General features: G+C 43.9%; 1 protein-coding gene across 16 annotated transcripts in view; it reads left to right on the top strand.

The window, feature by feature from the left end:
• Positions 1 to 17,105, top strand: part of CACNA1G (calcium voltage-gated channel subunit alpha1 G) — a 147,739-nt gene that overhangs the window by 105,628 nt on the left and 25,006 nt on the right. For 9 of the 16 annotated variants that reach the window (XM_054278735.1, XM_054278733.1, XM_054278730.1 and 6 more), the window contains 6 exons: positions 2,995 to 3,121; positions 5,834 to 5,959; positions 6,550 to 6,639; positions 7,189 to 7,402; positions 9,847 to 9,897; positions 15,603 to 15,754. In XM_054278735.1, coding sequence (XP_054134710.1) covers positions 2,995 to 3,121; positions 5,834 to 5,959; positions 6,550 to 6,639; positions 7,189 to 7,402; positions 9,847 to 9,897; positions 15,603 to 15,754 — 760 coding nt within the window. The remainder of the gene's footprint in view (positions 1 to 2,994; positions 3,122 to 5,833; positions 5,960 to 6,549; positions 6,640 to 7,188; positions 7,403 to 9,846; positions 9,898 to 15,602; positions 15,755 to 17,105) is intronic. The other 7 variants (XM_054278736.1, XM_054278743.1, XM_054278731.1 and 4 more) reach the window with 2 other exon arrangements.

The raw sequence follows: 17,105 nt of genomic DNA, 5'->3' as shown, positions 1-17,105 counted from the left end.
TGCTGTATGTTGACATATTGTAGGTGTACTAATAATCTGGAAAAGCTGAGAATTTCATTGGCACCCCTTAGAGAATTGTGAAACTCTTAGGAGAATATCAGGAATCTTTGCACAGACTTGCCTCAGTGTTGGATCAGGCCCTTAGTCTGAGGCAACTCCAAGGTCTGAAGGTTTCCATTAGCAAGAACTATTATTTTTCAAAATCTTTTCAAAGTCTTTCCTCCCTGTAGTGCTGAAAACAGCACTGGCATGGAGCTAAACTGGTGGCAGCTTTTACTCTCGTGCATTTTAATTTGAGGAATTCCCTGGTTGATCAAAACACTTAAAGCAGCTAAATGCTGCTGGTTTTCAGCCCTTTATTCCTCTACATGCACATGACTTTGCAAATTCAGACAAGTAACCTCCTATTTTCCCTCTCAGCTGGATATGAAATAGTACCTCACAGGGGAAATCACTTTATTATTTCTAGAACAGCATTTCTTAATAACCATTGGAGAAAATGATCAACTTTAAACTCTGGAGACTACATGCCTTCCTTGTTCCCCAAAATTTAAGGATGCTTCAGTAGTTCAGACCATAGACCTTCAGTTTAGAAGACTTGACTTTGGTTCCATCCTGCATGACAGTGGACAGAAGTCCATGATCCCTAAAGTCAGGATCCCTAAAGGCACCAAAGGACCTAATTGACACTGAAATAATTGGAATTGGGTTGCCTTCCTCCTACCTCTGAGAATGTGGCTTCCCTCCTCCTGTGCCTCAGTTTCCCACCTGTAGTTTGGCAGGCGTTGTATTTCACCAGAGCTGTGCAAGGAATGTGAGGCGTGTGAAGGTCTTTAGTCCATCTGAGGAGCTGAAGGAGATGTTCAGCCTCAGCCTGTCCAGCCCAAGGCTTGCTCTGTGCACTCAGACATGGCCTGTTAGCTGCATTGCCTCGCTAATGGAGTTGGGCACACTGAGCTGCTCTTGAGCCTCTCTTTGCTGGCTGGGCTCAGCTCTCAGCCCCACGGCAGCACCAGCAAGGTCTCCAGGCTGGGCTGATCCCTGTGGGCAGCTTTGGCAGCCCACATTGACCAGTCCCCCCTCTGCTCATGGGGTATGCAGCCTTCTGCTCCCTCAGCCATCTCACCTCCAGCTCCTTCCATAAAATACCCAGATCTGAGTGTCAGGAAAGCTGAGGCATCTGAAATAGGGAGCCACAGCACCCACCTGGCAGAGATGCTCAGTGTGAGGAATAGCAGCATCTGCTCTTTGTGTTTCACTGGTAAGAGAGCAGATAAAAATACCACCATCTGCTTCTTTTTGAAAGTGATAACTGATGAGTTACCCTTGACATTTTGAGTAAATATTTAACCAGAAAAAAAAAAAAAAAAAAGGAAATGAGCTTTAGCTTTTCAGGATGTTATTTAAACCCAACAGTTTGGGTAAGAGCTGGTGGCTGTGCATTGAGCACTGCAGATCACTCAGCCTGCAGGCCCTAGGGCAGGAGAGGAATGGTGCAGCTTGGCTGTGGTCCCAGATGAGGCCACACATGATCAGTGTGAATGTGTCAGTGGGGATCTCTGCTGCGAGCACCATGCCTGGGAGAGGGAGTGGAGGAGAACTTGGACCCTGTCCAGGCAGCAAAACTCCAACAGTGCTTCAGGTGGTGGAGCCAGATTTAGGGAGAAATGGGAGAGGTGGTGAGAGGACTCGCATGGCAAAAGAGAGACCCAGGCAGAAACTAGAACATGGGGAAGTTTGGGACACATTGGAGAGCCAAGTGTTCAAAGGAGTCACCAGCAGCACCCAGAAACACACAGTCACTTCCCTCCTCTGACTTTCACAGCATTTAACTGCTTCTGAGTCATGGAAGCAGTTTCTATGGCATCAGTACAAACTGATTTACAGAGCTAGTGAAATATTTAATTCCAGTTGGCATCAAGAGGAGGGAGGCATGTAACCTCTTGAAATGCCTTTCTTGGTCCCCACCTTCAGGTTGGTGAGGCTGCATATCTTGTTCATCTTTCCCAGCATGCTGAGATGGCTTCTCTAAATCACACAAGACTTGTCATTTCTTTGCAACATTAAACTTGAGAGTATATACAGTTTCTACTTTTTTTTTACTTGTTACTTTTTTTTTCTTCAGTCATGAAGTCCACATTATGCTTCTTCAACTTTGGGATATGATCTAACCTTCTGTTATGAAATTCTGTGTGATACCAGACAGAGAGGAGCAACAGAAATTAGGTTAGATGCTTCCAGTCCTGCCAGTGAAGTTTCACCTGGAGGACAGCACTGTTTTAGAGCTGAGGCTGTACACTGGCAGGGGATATAAAGCAGAAATTGTGATGGTCTGAGGGGTAGCTCAGGTCCCTGTGCACAGCAGCGCTATAAGGACACAACAGATTATTTTTTAAGATGAGAGTGCTGCAAACACTGACACAGGTTGCCCAGAGAGGTGGTTGATGCCCCATCCCTGGAAATATCAGGGGCTCTGAGCAACCCGATATAGTAATAGTAGGTGTCCCTGCTCATTGCAGGGGGTTGGATTAGATGACCATTAAAGGGCCCTTCCAAGCCAAACTGTAATTGCTGCAGATGTGCAGGCAGATGTGTAAGAGCGGCAGCTCCATTTCATGGACTGAGACAGGGAAATCAGATGTCTTGCCTAAATCAGTATTGGAAAGGACAGACTCTCTCTTTGTAGTCCTAGACAGGCTACAGGCATGAACTGTGTCTGTGGATGGCCCAAGCAAAACAGCTGAATTTTCTGGCCTGGCTCTTCGTATGTTTTCTCCTCCTCCTCTTTATTTATGCAAAGCTGACCCTTCGCTCCAAGACCTCCGTAACTTTACAGTTAACTTTACAGAAGTGTTTTTTTCCATCATGATTTTTGAGTTACTTGTCACTGTAAAAAATTTTCTAATGCTGTGTTCTTCATATCTTCTCTCTTGATAGGAGGCAAAACTGGGCAGGAACAGGACTAACAGCTTTTGTAATTACTTGCCCCTACAGAGTCATTAGTCGAGCCCAAGGACTGAAGCTGGTCGTGGAGACTCTCATGTCATCGTTGAAACCCATAGGGAACATTGTGGTCATCTGCTGTGCCTTTTTCATAATCTTCGGGATCTTGGGAGTTCAGGTGAGTCTTCTGTAAGCCTCAGCACTTCTCTTGAAAGCGTAACAAGGCTCAAATTTCCCCAAGTCAGGGTATCTGTACGCATGGCACAGTGTAAGGCTTTCTGAACTCAAACTGATGTCAGGATGGATGGGGTCCCTGTGCTCACTGCAGGGAGTTGGACTAGGTGACCTATAAAGGTCCCTTTCAATCCAACCCATTCCATGATTCTGTGATCTCTCCTCCACCTTTTTTCTAGTTACAAACTGATAGGGAAATAGAAACTTGAAGCTGAGATCATTCGCTTGTAAACTCCAGAGGGACCTTGAACTGGAGATGCATTCAGATTCTGACAGTTTGTGTAACTGAAAGCTTGCAGAAACAAAGATTTCTGAGTCTGTTTCCTGCCAGATCTGCTGGCAATATTCTCAGTCCCAGGAGTGCAGGAACCCAGGGGGACAGTGGCAGCTTCCAATGCAATTGGTTTCTCATTACCTGGGAAGAAGAGATTGCTTCATATAAATATTCTGACATAACGCTCACTTCTTTCTGAAGTTTATCTGATCTGTCACAGCTGTCTTTTGGAAAGAAACTCTATTTGGCTTTGTTTTGGAAAGGTATCTTATATAATATTTTACTCTAACATACTGCTTAAATAATAAATACAGCATTGAAAATAAACAGGGAAGAAATCATACCATCCATAACCACCTCAGCAGCTAGATTGGTTTAGCATTACAGCATAACAACATCCATCCGTTATATTGAACAGACTCATAAAACTAAGCATATCCCATAAAACAATCTAACACTTATGAGAAAATTTATGCCAGAAAACAAAACTTGCAGTATGCTCTTTGAATTTCATCCCTGCTAATTGTGATGCTTTCCCTGGTGACTTGCAGCTTTATGTTAAATTGTCATGACTATTGATGTGATTCAGAGGTAGATAGATACAAGCAAGACTGATCCTGTATTCAGGATGCAAAATTCTCAGTGAATATTTATGTCTAATTAGATGTAAGATGAGGCCAGAGCTATTTTCTATAAAAAGATGATCACTCAAACTTACAGTTAGTTTTTCCATTTAAATATAAGCTGGGGTTCAAACTATTAAATCTATTTTATTGGTTTTAATCTATTAAAATCCAGACATCAAAGTTTCTAATGGTGTGTCCTCTTAGCAAAACTGTCTTGATTGTAGGGCTGCCCATGTGTGAATGGTCATTTATAAGATAGAAGAAATAGGTGGATAAAGCAAGTCCAGTAAGAAACATTGGGTCTTTTCCTTTCAGAAGTGCCCAACTGTGAAGTACTGACAAGGATCAATGTTTTTACAAATTGAGCTTTGTATTTCCAAATCCTGTCAGGAGCACTGTTACTGCTCCCACCTGAGTGGTATTACAGTCCAGCTCCTGGAGAAGTTATATTCACAGACAATATACTAGAACCATTTATTTACCTTCCTGCTTAATTAAAATTTTTCTCTGTGAGGAGTATATCTCCCCAGTCTGCCTTACCACTGATAGTGTTTCTCCATGGAAAGATCAGGGAATACTTCTTACATCCAAAATTTCTATGATTGCATTGAGCAGTGATTAATTTTGCATGCCTCGAGACCATCTTCCTGCTGTTGATTTCTGGAGGAAACCCATGGAGCAGTGTGTGAATTTATCTTGTTCACTATTATTTCTACTGTTATTTGTCTAGAACAACGGATCAAACCCCATCAGTGTCTCTTCTCAGTATACCCAGGTGGTGTTTTAAGGAGCCTGGAGAGCAGGTTGCCATTTCCCCTCACTTTCCAACAGTAATGTCAATAACTTCTGTCAGCAAATAAAAGTAGATTTGTTGGCTGTCTCCTGGGATTTGATACCATCCATCCTGCTACCATCAATCATCCTGTCTGAAGCAGTAATCAACCTCTGCCACTTTCTGTTCCACGCGTGGGAAGCACCAGGTCTAGAATTAAGCACGTGGAGGCTCCTGTTCCTCATGCAGGTATAAATAAGGAGCTGACTCTCCAGGAATTGCATCCCCCTAGGCATAAACCAAAGGAAATAAGCTCAGGATCAGGTACCCAGCACTGTCTGGGCTTGGCTCCTTAAGCTGTGCACAGGGAATAATTTCAGTGACTCTGCAGACTGCAGAGCTTTATGACAGCTGGGGCACAGCACCCAGAATCAGAGAGCAGAGCAGGACTGACAGCAGTCTTGATTCAACACGAATGTCACCCCCAGGGGCTCATCTCCCCTGGGAAGTGTCCCCTTGTGACGTCCATGAGCAGAGATTAGTCCATCACTCGGTCTCTTGGCTGCCACCTTTTCTCTGCTGACAGAGGGCCCCTGTTAGACTTCATTTGTTGTTAACTGGACTGAGAGTCACCAGAATTGTTCCACATGTGATAAGAGGCCATTAGCTGATCTGGGCTATTGGCTGGGGCTACACTTGAGCTAACAAGTGTAGGAGCAAAGGCCTTTAGGTGAGTCTCAGATCACTGAGCCAGACAGCTTAATGCATGAGGTGGGTGTCCAAAACGATGTGAAATCATGCATTTTCTCATTAGGTGTGTCTTATACAGGCTGCTCAGTCTTAATAACCTGTATGAATCAGGTCAGTTCCCTCGACAGCTCTGGTTGGCGTGTGCTGTGCGAGAGCCCTGGATAAATGCCCATCACCTGCATAGAAATCCTGTGGACTGAACCCTGACACTTCCTCTCTTTGCTTGTTTTGCAGCTTTTCAAAGGCAAGTTTTTTGTGTGCCAGGGGGAGGACACCAGAAACATCACAAATAAATCGGATTGTACAGAAGCAAGCTACAAATGGGTCCGGCACAAGTATAATTTTGATAATCTTGGCCAGGTATTAATAGAACGGTAATCTGCTTCTTTGCTCCTTTACCTCCTTGACTTAAAACCTGTGGCTTATTATCCCGTGGGATTTTCTTACAGGGCAGTGCCAGCCACAGTAAATATTCAGTTCACATACACAGCATTCTGTCTCTGTAAATCCCAAAGGCAGTGTTTCCAAGCAGGCATACACTTCTTTTCGGAACAGAACAAGCACATGTGGCTTCATGAAGCACTTAATTGCTTCACTGCTACATAACAAACCAAATATATCTTGCAGAAGGGCTTGTCTAATAGAGCTGGACATTTTCAGCCATCTCTGCAACGCAGCCTTTTTTTAGCAGTGTGGTAAGAACTAATTAGTTGGGAGCAGTAGAGACCCGGAGGGTGGAAATGAAGCCACTTTTGTCTTCAGCACTGTGGTTTCCAAATTGCTGTTCATTGCTGAACCAGGCATTGGCATTGATAGGTTTTGCTGCCAAGAGAAATATTGGTCATCAAAGTGTCCCATTATCAGGCAGGACAGGGCAAGGTGGAGTAAGATGTTGCAAGTAAAAAAGGTTTAGTGCAACTGCGTCTCACTGTTTTTCCATGCGTTTCTAGGCCCTGATGTCTCTGTTTGTCCTGGCCTCCAAGGACGGGTGGGTGGATATCATGTACGATGGCCTGGATGCTGTGGGAGTCGACCAGCAGGTACAGGCTGCAGCAGAGCTGTAACAAATGACTTGTGAAAGGTCTCGCATTTTAGCTCTTGTTTTGCAAGGTACTGTGGGCTTCCACTGTCAAATGGGCATATGAAATTAGGATCCAGGGTGGTATTTAATCCAAGTTGAGAGATGTGATGAGTTAGTAAAAAGTCTGGATTTGTACTCAACACTTTCCCTACAGATTTTGCATCGTGGTGTAACTCGTGTTAGGAGAAGCGCACCTATCAAAGGATGGTTTGACTTTTTAAGCAGTTTGGTCATTTCAGGAGAAAAGAAGTAGAGGTTTGCAATGAGGGACATACAGTAGCTGCAAAGGATGCTGCTGTCCTTTTTGCAGAAGAGAGGTGGTGCTTCTGTCCTCAACACACATTTTAGGAGCATTCAGTTAAAATGTCTCAGCAAGCTCTAATTTTCAGGAAGAGCAGAGCAGCCTGCCTGAAAGGGCTGTGAGTTCTGTGGATGGCACAGCTGTATCAATTTGTTCCCATTCTTCTTTTTGAGATTCAGTTGAAATTTGCCTTCCTCCACTTTGCAGCCAGTCATGAACTACAATCCATGGATGCTCCTCTACTTCATTTCCTTCTTGCTGATTGTGGCCTTCTTCGTCCTCAACATGTTTGTGGGGGTGGTGGTGGAGAATTTCCACAAGTGCCGGCAGCACCAGGAGGAGGAAGAAGCCAAGAGGCGGGAGGAAAAAAGGCTCCGGCGGCTGGAGAAAAAGAGAAGGAGTAAGGAGAAACAGATGGCTGGTCGGTAGTCTTTCCACATCTTTCTGAGTCCTGCTTGACCTTCCACATAATCCCCTCCTCCCTCCCCTCCCTGCCTCGCATCTGGTGATAATTCTTCTCCCAAAAGCATGTCCAGCTATAAAATTTGCATGAAGGAAATAGTGTCATTTTAGGCTGAACAAGGAGCCAAGGAAGCCTTTTTAATGGCTGCATGATTTGCAATGACCTTTCTGTTGGGGGTTATTTAAATTAAAAAATAATATTAATCATGCTTGGAGCTTCTTGGATAGCAGAGCTCAGTGTTACACAAATAGTGACAACTGCAAAGATCAGTAGTGCTGGATGGCATCATAAATCTCAGTCATGAGCACTGGTGCTGATAACTGGATTCACTATTTGGTTTATTACAGTCTTGTATTGCCACAGTGATGTTACCTGTCCCATTTATCAAGCAGGTTTATTTATTGGCACAGTAGCACCACTGCTATTCAAGAATGTAATAAAATAATAGAGCCATCTCATTCTAGTAATGCTTTAAAACTCCATAGAGAAACATATCAATGCATTTGCTTGAGAAATACAGATTAGAAGACAAAAAACCAACCAGACAAGGAGAGTAACTAACTACACAAAATAATGCTGATGCAAATTGAACCCAACTCCAAACTAGATGTGCAAGTGCGCAGCCCTGCCTAGAGGAGGCTCTACACGTGAAACGAGGAAAGATCCCACTCTGCCAAAAGTCTCCAAACTGACATTTGTCTCTTAGTCTATTTTCATTTTAATGTAGTTGAATAATTCAGAAATAAGTTAGCCAGAGGCCACAGATTGGAGGTGCTCTTCTTGCATGCTCTCTCTTCTGACTGAACTTTCTCCATTGCCCTTCCTGTCCACGGCCTTGCACATTCTCTCCCTGGTCAGTCCGCCTCCTGCGCTCTCCCTGTCCCCTCTCACTTCTCTATCTTTGACAGACTTCAGGACAGTTTAAAAGGCTGTCTGATTAGGTGCTTGTTCCCAGAGCTGGTGATATTGTCTGTTTTGTTTTTCAATAGCCTAAGAGGTGTTTAATAGTCTTTGCAGGCTTAATCACAGGACCACGTTACCACGGTGCTGCCTCAGCCTCTCTCTGTTCAGCATTTCCCCAACCATTTTCTTTGGTCACATCTTTTAGTCCCGTGAGCTTCACACGTTACAAAACGTCTTACAAAGCAGGATATGTCACACCAGCCCCTGGCCATCACACTCAGGTTAATGCCGAGAGCTGCTTCCCTCACTGGCCAGTGTAAAGTAGGAGAATTCCCTCAAGAGCACTGGAGGACACATTGGACTGTTCTCAGCTGAGTGGGATGCAGATGGAAAGAGGTTTTTTTGTTGCATGTTTTTTTGGGTTTTCTTTTTCTCCCTCAAGAAGACGCCTAGGAAGCTCTTTTGCTTAGCTCAAGTTCCCAAGCCCAGTTTAAGGCTGATGAGTTAGAAAAGGATTTTAAAGGTTGGATAGAACAATTGCTATTTAAAGTTTCGGTTTTGGAATGCTGATATTTATGTAGGAAAAAATAGATGTTTAAGTATTATTAATTACTTTATTTGTAATGCCAGAGGAACTAGATGAAGAAAAGATGTAAGTCTGGGCAATTTCCCACAGGGAAGGAATCACAAACCATCCTTGGAGATACAGTTATTCATTCAGTGCTATGAAATACCTCATTAAAGAGGCAATAAACAGATACTTTGCTGAGGATCAAATATTGCTGAGTATTCAATTGCCATAAAAACCTTTCAAGAGTAAAGTATGAAGTCCTCCAAATCGCTTCAGAACAGTTTTCTCAATCCATGCTCAGCGAAACATTAGTTTTAATTGATTGTGTCCAGCTTTCCCCTCAGAGGCAGCAGATGCCACTGCTTAACTTTGTTCTGCACAGTGGGAACTTGCAGACGAAACCATGACTAGGGCTGGAATTGTGCCAGCAACTGCATGGGGGTTCCTTTCAGCTGGGCTTCCTGAGAGACCCCAGATGCCCAAACCAGCCTAGGGTTGCCAAATACAGACAGACATTGTCATCTGACTGGTGGCACGGTCATTTTTGCTTGTAGACTCTTCCAATACATTTATCCAATCAGGCGTCTAAGAACAGGGGAAGCGCGTGAGATCTGAGATGTGGGCAGGAGCAGGAGTGGTCACTGTGAGGTATTGCTGTCCCAGCAGGAAGAGTCCCAGATGGTCCTTCAGCAGTGTCTTCAGCATCGACTGAGGGGGTTCTTGGGGATGTCTTGGGCTTTCACAAGAGGGAGAAGCACAAGAGCTCTTCCTTTTTCACACGTACCTGAGCCCACCCTGCACGAGGCACAAGGATCCCACAAGGAAACGCTCCCGGCAGAGGCAACGGAGAGCCAAAGGAACCTGCACAGGGGCTGGGGAGTCTTGCTGTGTGTCCTGCTGGGTGATTAATGCCGTTTCATTCTTTTAGATCTAATGCTGGATGATGTATTAATGGAGAGCTCAGCCAGTGCAGTGCAAGGTACTGGGCAGCTGGCACGTCGCGTCCCTCTGAATGGCAGTGCTGTGTCACTAACGGTTGCCGCCGCGGCTGAGGCGTCCCACTAAACCGTGTGTGTGTGCAAAGCTCGTTTGCTTCCTTCATGGCACACGCATCTCATCCTGAGCTGCAGGTCTGCAGGCCTGCCTCAGCACTGACACTTGCAAACCCTTAATTTACTCCTCGATCATCTTACGTTGTTCAGTATTTTTTTTTCCCTCTGGTTTTCATTAAGACACTGTCAGACTTTTCATGGCCTTTTTTTTTAATTTTTATTTTTTGGTTCTTTTAGCTTTTTTTTTTTTTTTTTTTTTCTGAAGAGAATAATGACTGGACTGTGAAAATGGGTCCTCTACTGTTGACTTTAGCTTTCCGACAACCAGCTTAGGAGTCTGAATGATTTTCAGATGTGTGTCTTTGGAAAGCTTAGGGAGGATATTTCATTATTTCTTCAGCCCTTGCTTATTGCGCTACAAACACTGTACTCCAGGGAGTGGTTTTTTTCAGCAGGGTAAAATTCAGTATAGGGCAAAGCTTCAGTGCTTCAACAGGGAACTCAACCCCACACCAACCCCTGCTGTGGACACAGGATTTAGTCATTGTGCTGCCCAGTGTGTAAATTCTGTGCATTGATTAAGAGTTGCTCAATCCATGAAGCATTTTGTAAATTAAAAAAAATAAAGATACCGCCTCAAAGCCTTTTCAGGTCCTGGTGGAGATGGACCAGCTGGGCTCAACACTAATGGGGTCTGAGCTGTCCCTTTTGACCCACAGCTCGCTCACACTTCCCTTTCCCAGCCCCCTTCTCAGGATGATGCTCAGGGCTGCAAATCCATCCCTTGCTCTTTTTACTTTTAGGAGAAGCTTTGATCTGGAAAGCATTTTGTTTAATTCATAACTTAAGAATATTAGCCTGAATATTTAAAGAAGCACCAACATAAAAACAAATATAGCTGTAATTTTCGACAAAAATAATACGCTACAAAAATTGTGCCATTAAAACTCTCACCTGTGCACAGGCTGCCACTGCTGGCAGCCTGTGAGAGATGGGTGCAGGGCTCCTTCCATCTCTCTTAGATTGCAGGGAGCTTTGATTAAATAAAAATTGGCTTTCACTGCAGAGATAACTCAAGGAGACAGAGATTCTACCTTGTATTTCTAAGGCCTTGTTGGAAGTTATCACAACATGCTTTAATAAATCCTGAATCTCCTTCCCATTGCCATTCCTGATGTTTTATTTCTTTGATGTCTTTCTTGCTGCTCTTGCTGGGCCTTTTGGCCTCTCCTGTGCAATGGGGGCAGCGTGAGGGAGGGCTCTCACTGGGTTTGGTGATCTGGTTACTTTTTCTTCTTTTTGCTTGATTGTGACTCCTCTTCTGGTCCTACAGAGTTGCATCAAGACTGTCTTATGTTATTTTTAAGACACTGAACTCATTCCAAACCCCTCCATTATTCCTTGCAGGCTCAGAAAATCTCTTAACATTTGCCCTTAAGATGTGTACAATTGTCAGATCTGTGCTGTGTGTTTCCTTTTGCTGTCTTTTCTTTGGATGCAGTGGTAGTGAATGTGCCACGCTGCTCTGCAGGCACCAACATGAGAAATAGAAGGGTTTTATTTCTGAACCTGACTGCTGGGAATTTAGGGAATGAGTCCCCTGGTGCAGCAGATGAACTTCCTGTAGTTCAGTGAGGAATCTGGAGTTCTGACCCAAAGCTTGCCCACATCTTGGCGCTTTCAGAGGGCGTCTTTTCTCTTTCTGTGAAGATAAGATGATATTGTGTGTGTGTGTGTGTGTGTGCTGCTGCCTGGTGCTTAGTGAAAAATTTTGTAATTTTATTTTTTCCTTTATTTTTTCTCCAAGTCTACATTTTATCACAACTGGAATCTTCGCAGTGGAAATAATTTATCATTTTCCATTTCACTTTTTTTTTTTTAATAAATCCATTCAGTACAATAAAAGCCAAGTAAAACTCTGTGTTTAAATAAAACAAGTTCCTTCAGTGCAAACTACTTTTTAACCTAATAATATTCTTGATACATTTTGTAAATCCAGCTGCCTCATGGGCTCAGTTGCTCACTGGTTTGCCACTGTCCTCCAGATACTCAAACCTGCAAAGCAGTTAATTCCCTTATTATAGGAGAAGGAAGAAGCTGAAGGAGATAATAATGGAATTGTCCCACTCTTGTGAATTCCAATTTCCCTTGCCCACGCACCTCCAGCTCGAAGTCACCTCAGGGAAAGTGGCAATTTCTCTCTTGACAGGACTATATTAGGAGGCAGATGCTCCTTGGAGATATTTTGGAGCTGCATGCTCAGCTTGATTCCCCCCCAAAAATGCAGTTAATGGGAAGAAAGTGGCCCCAGCCCCACTCCCTGCCGAGCCCTGGAGATTCTGGGAGTGGCACTGCCCAGCAAAAGCAGGGGTGCCCCAGTGCTGCTCTGCTGGGCACTGGTGATGTTTCCCAGGTGACATCCCACCGCCATCAGAAAAATGGAGTGCAGGGTTTGGTGCCCCAAACCCAGTCTGGGGTCTCTGAATCCCAAGGGCACCTGGCCTGGGAAAAGCTAGACAGGGGTTAGGAATGGGAAATATTTATCCACAGCAATGTTCGTTTCCTTTCCAGCCAAACAGGAGGGAACAGTGGTGAGTTCCCAGACCATGTCAAGGGGATCAATAATAATCCTAGAGCTTGATGCCAAGAGTTGAGTACTGAAGCTTGGGATACAACCTAAGTTGAGAGCCCATAGAAGGGATGAGCTAAAGCCAAGTGCCCTCCACTCCAGGCACTGCTTCCCATGCCAGCACAGTCAGGGCCACCATCACTTGCTCAGACCCCCTCCCAGCTGGCTGCAGCATCCCCTTCCTGCCTGGGTCAGGAGGAGATCTCTCAAGATCCACTGTCTGAGCCAAGTCTATCCTGTGGAATGATCTCCAGACTTGACCCACTTCTCCCTCTGCCTTGGCCCCCAGCCCTGGTGAAGCAGCTTGATTTACACCTTGTTTACCAGCCTGGTATCTCGTAGTGGGCTTTTGCTGTATTTCCTCATATTTTCTCATTCTGCCAATTCCTCTTTGTTGGTTTGCTCTCTGCCTTTCTTTAATGCCATATGTGCCTGGAAGCCACATTAACCTTTCCAGTAATAACCAAGACTAACCCAGAGCTCTTGTTGTTCTTGACACAGTGTATTGTAACGGTACAGTAATGTGGTCTTGTGTTAGTTGTGAAGTTCACCACCTGGAGTTTAACAGATGTCTGTATTTCCCAAGATGTTGGTATTGTTAAGCTCTTTATTGCAATAATTACAAATGGCACTGTGTCGTAGGAGGCAGGGGCTTCGCAGAGGGGGGATTATACCTGATCTATCCCAAATTCTCTGCAGAACTCTGCCGGGTCAAGTTAAAGAAATGGTATTTTCACAATGGTAAAAACTGATTTATCTGTTCAGGAAGTTCCCTGCTTACCTAGACACAGTGGGGATTTATCCCTAGCCCTCAGGCAGCACGTTAGCCTGTGTGTGGCACCAAGATGCATGGCTGACACGGGGACACTGGGGTAGCCAGTGGTGACATAACTTGTAAGCATGGGTTGCCAGATCTCCTCTTAACAAAGTTAATGGAGAAGGATGGAACGTTTATCTCTGGGAATTTTCCAAGGCTGCAAGGGCACCTGTGAGAGCAGCATCTAGAGAGGGTTGGCTGGGTGCTGGGCAAGGTGAGCAGGAGATGTGGTGCAAAGGGGAAAAGCCTTTGCAGATATCTCAACAATTAGCAACCCTGCTTATAAGGTCATGCACTGGCTAATCCAGGTGCAGGAGCCCTGCACAGGGAACACTTACAACCTCTCTCTAAATCCTCTCTCTGTTCTAACAGCATTGGTGCTATTCTGTAGGATTTGGAATTATCTGTCAGTCAAAGCTGAGAAAAAAAATTAAATTCCAGTGTCATTATTCATAGGCAAATGCATTGCAGGAAAAGGTAGAAACGTTGACATTTTTCTTTTTGAATGTGAATTATACATAAATGTAGAAGAAGTAAGTGATCCAATTACAATGGTGTTTCTTTCTGAGATGATAAGTTGGTTCATAAAAATAGGTCCTATTCCTAACCTAATTGTATTCAAACATTTTAGTTAATTTGCTAGTCATAATTTAGCATAATGTGATCGAGATATCTTGACTTTATGGAGATTTATGCAGATTCTGAGATATCTGACAAAGTCTTATGAGTGAGTCAGCAGCTACTAGTCTGCTTTTTTTCATAAGCACTCAATAGATTCAGAATGAAAATTAATTTCATAGACCTTTTCATCAATACTGTGCTTTAGCACTCAGGTGCAGATCACCTAAAGCCCACTGCAGATCAGAAAGTGAATATTAATACTGCCTTTCATTTGATGACACTGAAACAGAATTTTGGGCCTTCCAAACCCCTACAGAATAAAACTGCTGAGTGTTTTTTCCCTGTGGTCCCTGGGCTGGTAGGGAAAGGTCTGTCTCTATGGAAAAAAAACCAAAACTGATTTTTCAGGATCCTCCTATGAGGCAGAGAGCACATTAAACCTTTAAATCTATGGATTTGATTGCATTGTCATTAGCTATTGACAAAGTGAGCTCTATTTCCAGGCAAAATACAATCTTCTAAAATTAGTATTCCCCTAGGGCATCCCAAACCTGTGCTTCCTGGCATCATTTTTGCCGAAGTTTTTTTCTTGGACTGTTGAACTGTACATTTGCTCTGGAGCACTGTACATTTGCTCTGGAGCACTAAATATCAACTGTGCAATTCTTACAGCTCAACAATTTTCATAACCAGTTGATCATCTAATTATGAGAGTAATATTACACTCTGACATTTTCAAGACAGCCCTTTCCACATCAATCTGCATTATAATGCCTCCTTGAAAATTGTACTGAATTATATACTCAGCCTTGGCATTTCCTCATTAGATATTAGGTGAGTAAATGAGTTTATCTCTAGGAACATTTGGGGTCTAAAGTCCACGTGTCATCCCTGAGGCAGCCAAACATGGGATGCAGCTGGACAGTGCAATCTGCATTTTGATAATCTTGTCTAAATCGTTATTTTCTGATCACTAAGGCTCATTGATCAGTTTTCCTTGGTATTTTGATGGACCATTTTTTTGACAGCCAAGGTGTTGGATTCTGTTGTCTCTACAGTTTATTGCAAAGAACATCATATGTTTGCACTCTTTCTCTTTCAAAGACCACCACATACTCAATGGCCTGTGTTTTTAGGCAATTGTTAGTAAAATCTGTCCCCAGCAAATGACCATTAATTGGGTTTTCTAATGCTTTGGGGACTTTTAAGATCAACAGAAACAAAAATAGTTATTTTAATTTAAATTTAACTTAAATTTCCCTACAGAGAAAAATTCTTTTTAGCAGCACACTAGTCTCAGCTCACCTCATCCCTGATCCCTGATACAAGGCTGAGTATAGAGCATGTCCCCCTAAAATATTTAATGGATATAAGATGACGAGAGCCCTGCTGCGTATTAAAAATGGTAACATGCCAGCAAGGAAAAAAGGAAATAAAAAAGACAGTATTTTGCTGTGATTGGTCTAGAATTTGTCATCTCTGGAGTTGGAGAGTGAGGGTGCATTGACTTGAGAAAGATGCAGAGAAATCCCTTGATTTGCCTCTCGCTCTCCTCCCCGCTGCAGAAGCTCAGTGTAAGCCCTACTACTCGGATTACTCCCGTTTCCGCCTCCTGATTCACCAGATGTGCACCAGCCACTACCTGGATCTGTTCATCACCGGCGTCATCGGCCTCAATGTCATCACCATGGCCATGGAGCACTACCAGCAGCCCAAGGTGCTGGGGCAGGCGGGGGGACGTGCAGAGCTGTGCTGGGTGTGCTGCTGGGCAGGGTTGGGGCCAGGTGTGCTGTAGATGTCCACCTTTGCCAGGGGAGTGTAGCCATCCTACAGCCCCCAGCTCCATCCAGGGCTTTTGGCGCAAGGATCCCTCTGCACCTCTCCCTTCTGGTTAAGTGCAAACTGACCACTTTGAGAGTGGGACTGGGAGTGGGTTTGCTTGCTTTGCTAGATTGATCGTCATTGATATCTTCCATTTCACTCAGGTTTTACACCCACCCTCTCCCCCCGCCACCATCCCCCCCGACCCCGCAAAAAAAAAAGAAGAGAGAAAAAGGAAAAAATAATAGAAGAATTTGGGAAATGGGGTTTTTTGAAAGTTTCTTCTAAATCCCCAGTTTAGAACCTAGTTTTCACAGGAATTGGATTCCATGCTGGTCTTTAAAATGCATTTTAATATGTTAGTGTGCTTAATTCCTGGGTCTTTGTCATATTGTGAAAATAAAAGCAGCCTGTCCTGAGATGTCAAGTCTTTTCTGCATAAGAATGAAAGGGAAAGAGCTGCCTTTGCCACATAACTTGTACTTAATTTTATTAGTGACATTCAGAATGAATAAATATAACACACAATAGGAGGAAACATTCTTTAAAATTAGACAGGATGTGAATACTTAATATAAAAAAAACCCCAAACAACTAAAACATGCAAATGGCAGGGGCAGGGGGAAATATTCTCCACTCTATCATAAGCCAAAAGTTAAAGGCAGCTAGCCCAATTTATTTTTTCTGTCCAGGTCACCTTTAAGTACTCTGGAAGGCTCATTGCATGGTTCAGTTATTAGATGATGAAGCAGGTTGTTGGCAAAGGAGTCTGGGCTGGAGTCATTCTAGAGCACGTGTCTTACCACAGTTGCTTTGCAGCTACATTTTCCCTTGTATTATAGAAGTGTCGGGCAGGCTTTTGTTTTTCTTTTTCTTTAGAAAAATAACATTTTGTCTCTAAGCCTCTGGTATGCAGCATCTGGCTAGTAAGTCCAAGCTTGGGTTATGCTAGGATGACAGCATGGTCAGAGTCATGCACATGCTTGAGTCCTGCCGAATTGGGGCATGGAAATCCCTTTAGTCTGGATGATGGATGCTCGGATCCTGAAGATATTTGAAGGCCAAATGTACCAAAGAGATTTATATCCAAACTAGTGATTTCTTGGTGCTGAAAGGAGTTGGTTTTTGGATATAGCAGGATGGCCTGGGGATGAGACCCCAGATGGAGATGCTGCAGCTCCTGGAGAGGAGGGAATGCTGCAGTGTGCAGAGAGGTGGCTTGAGTAAAGAGGTGCTGAGAAAAATCT

The sequence above is a fragment of the Melozone crissalis genome, unplaced genomic scaffold (assembly GCF_028551555.1).
Source record: "Melozone crissalis strain CALT ecotype California unplaced genomic scaffold, PUWL_Pcris_2 ptg000026l_1, whole genome shotgun sequence".
Lineage (NCBI taxonomy): Eukaryota > Metazoa > Chordata > Aves > Passeriformes > Passerellidae > Melozone > Melozone crissalis.
This window is presented reverse-complemented; position numbering and strand designations above follow the sequence as displayed.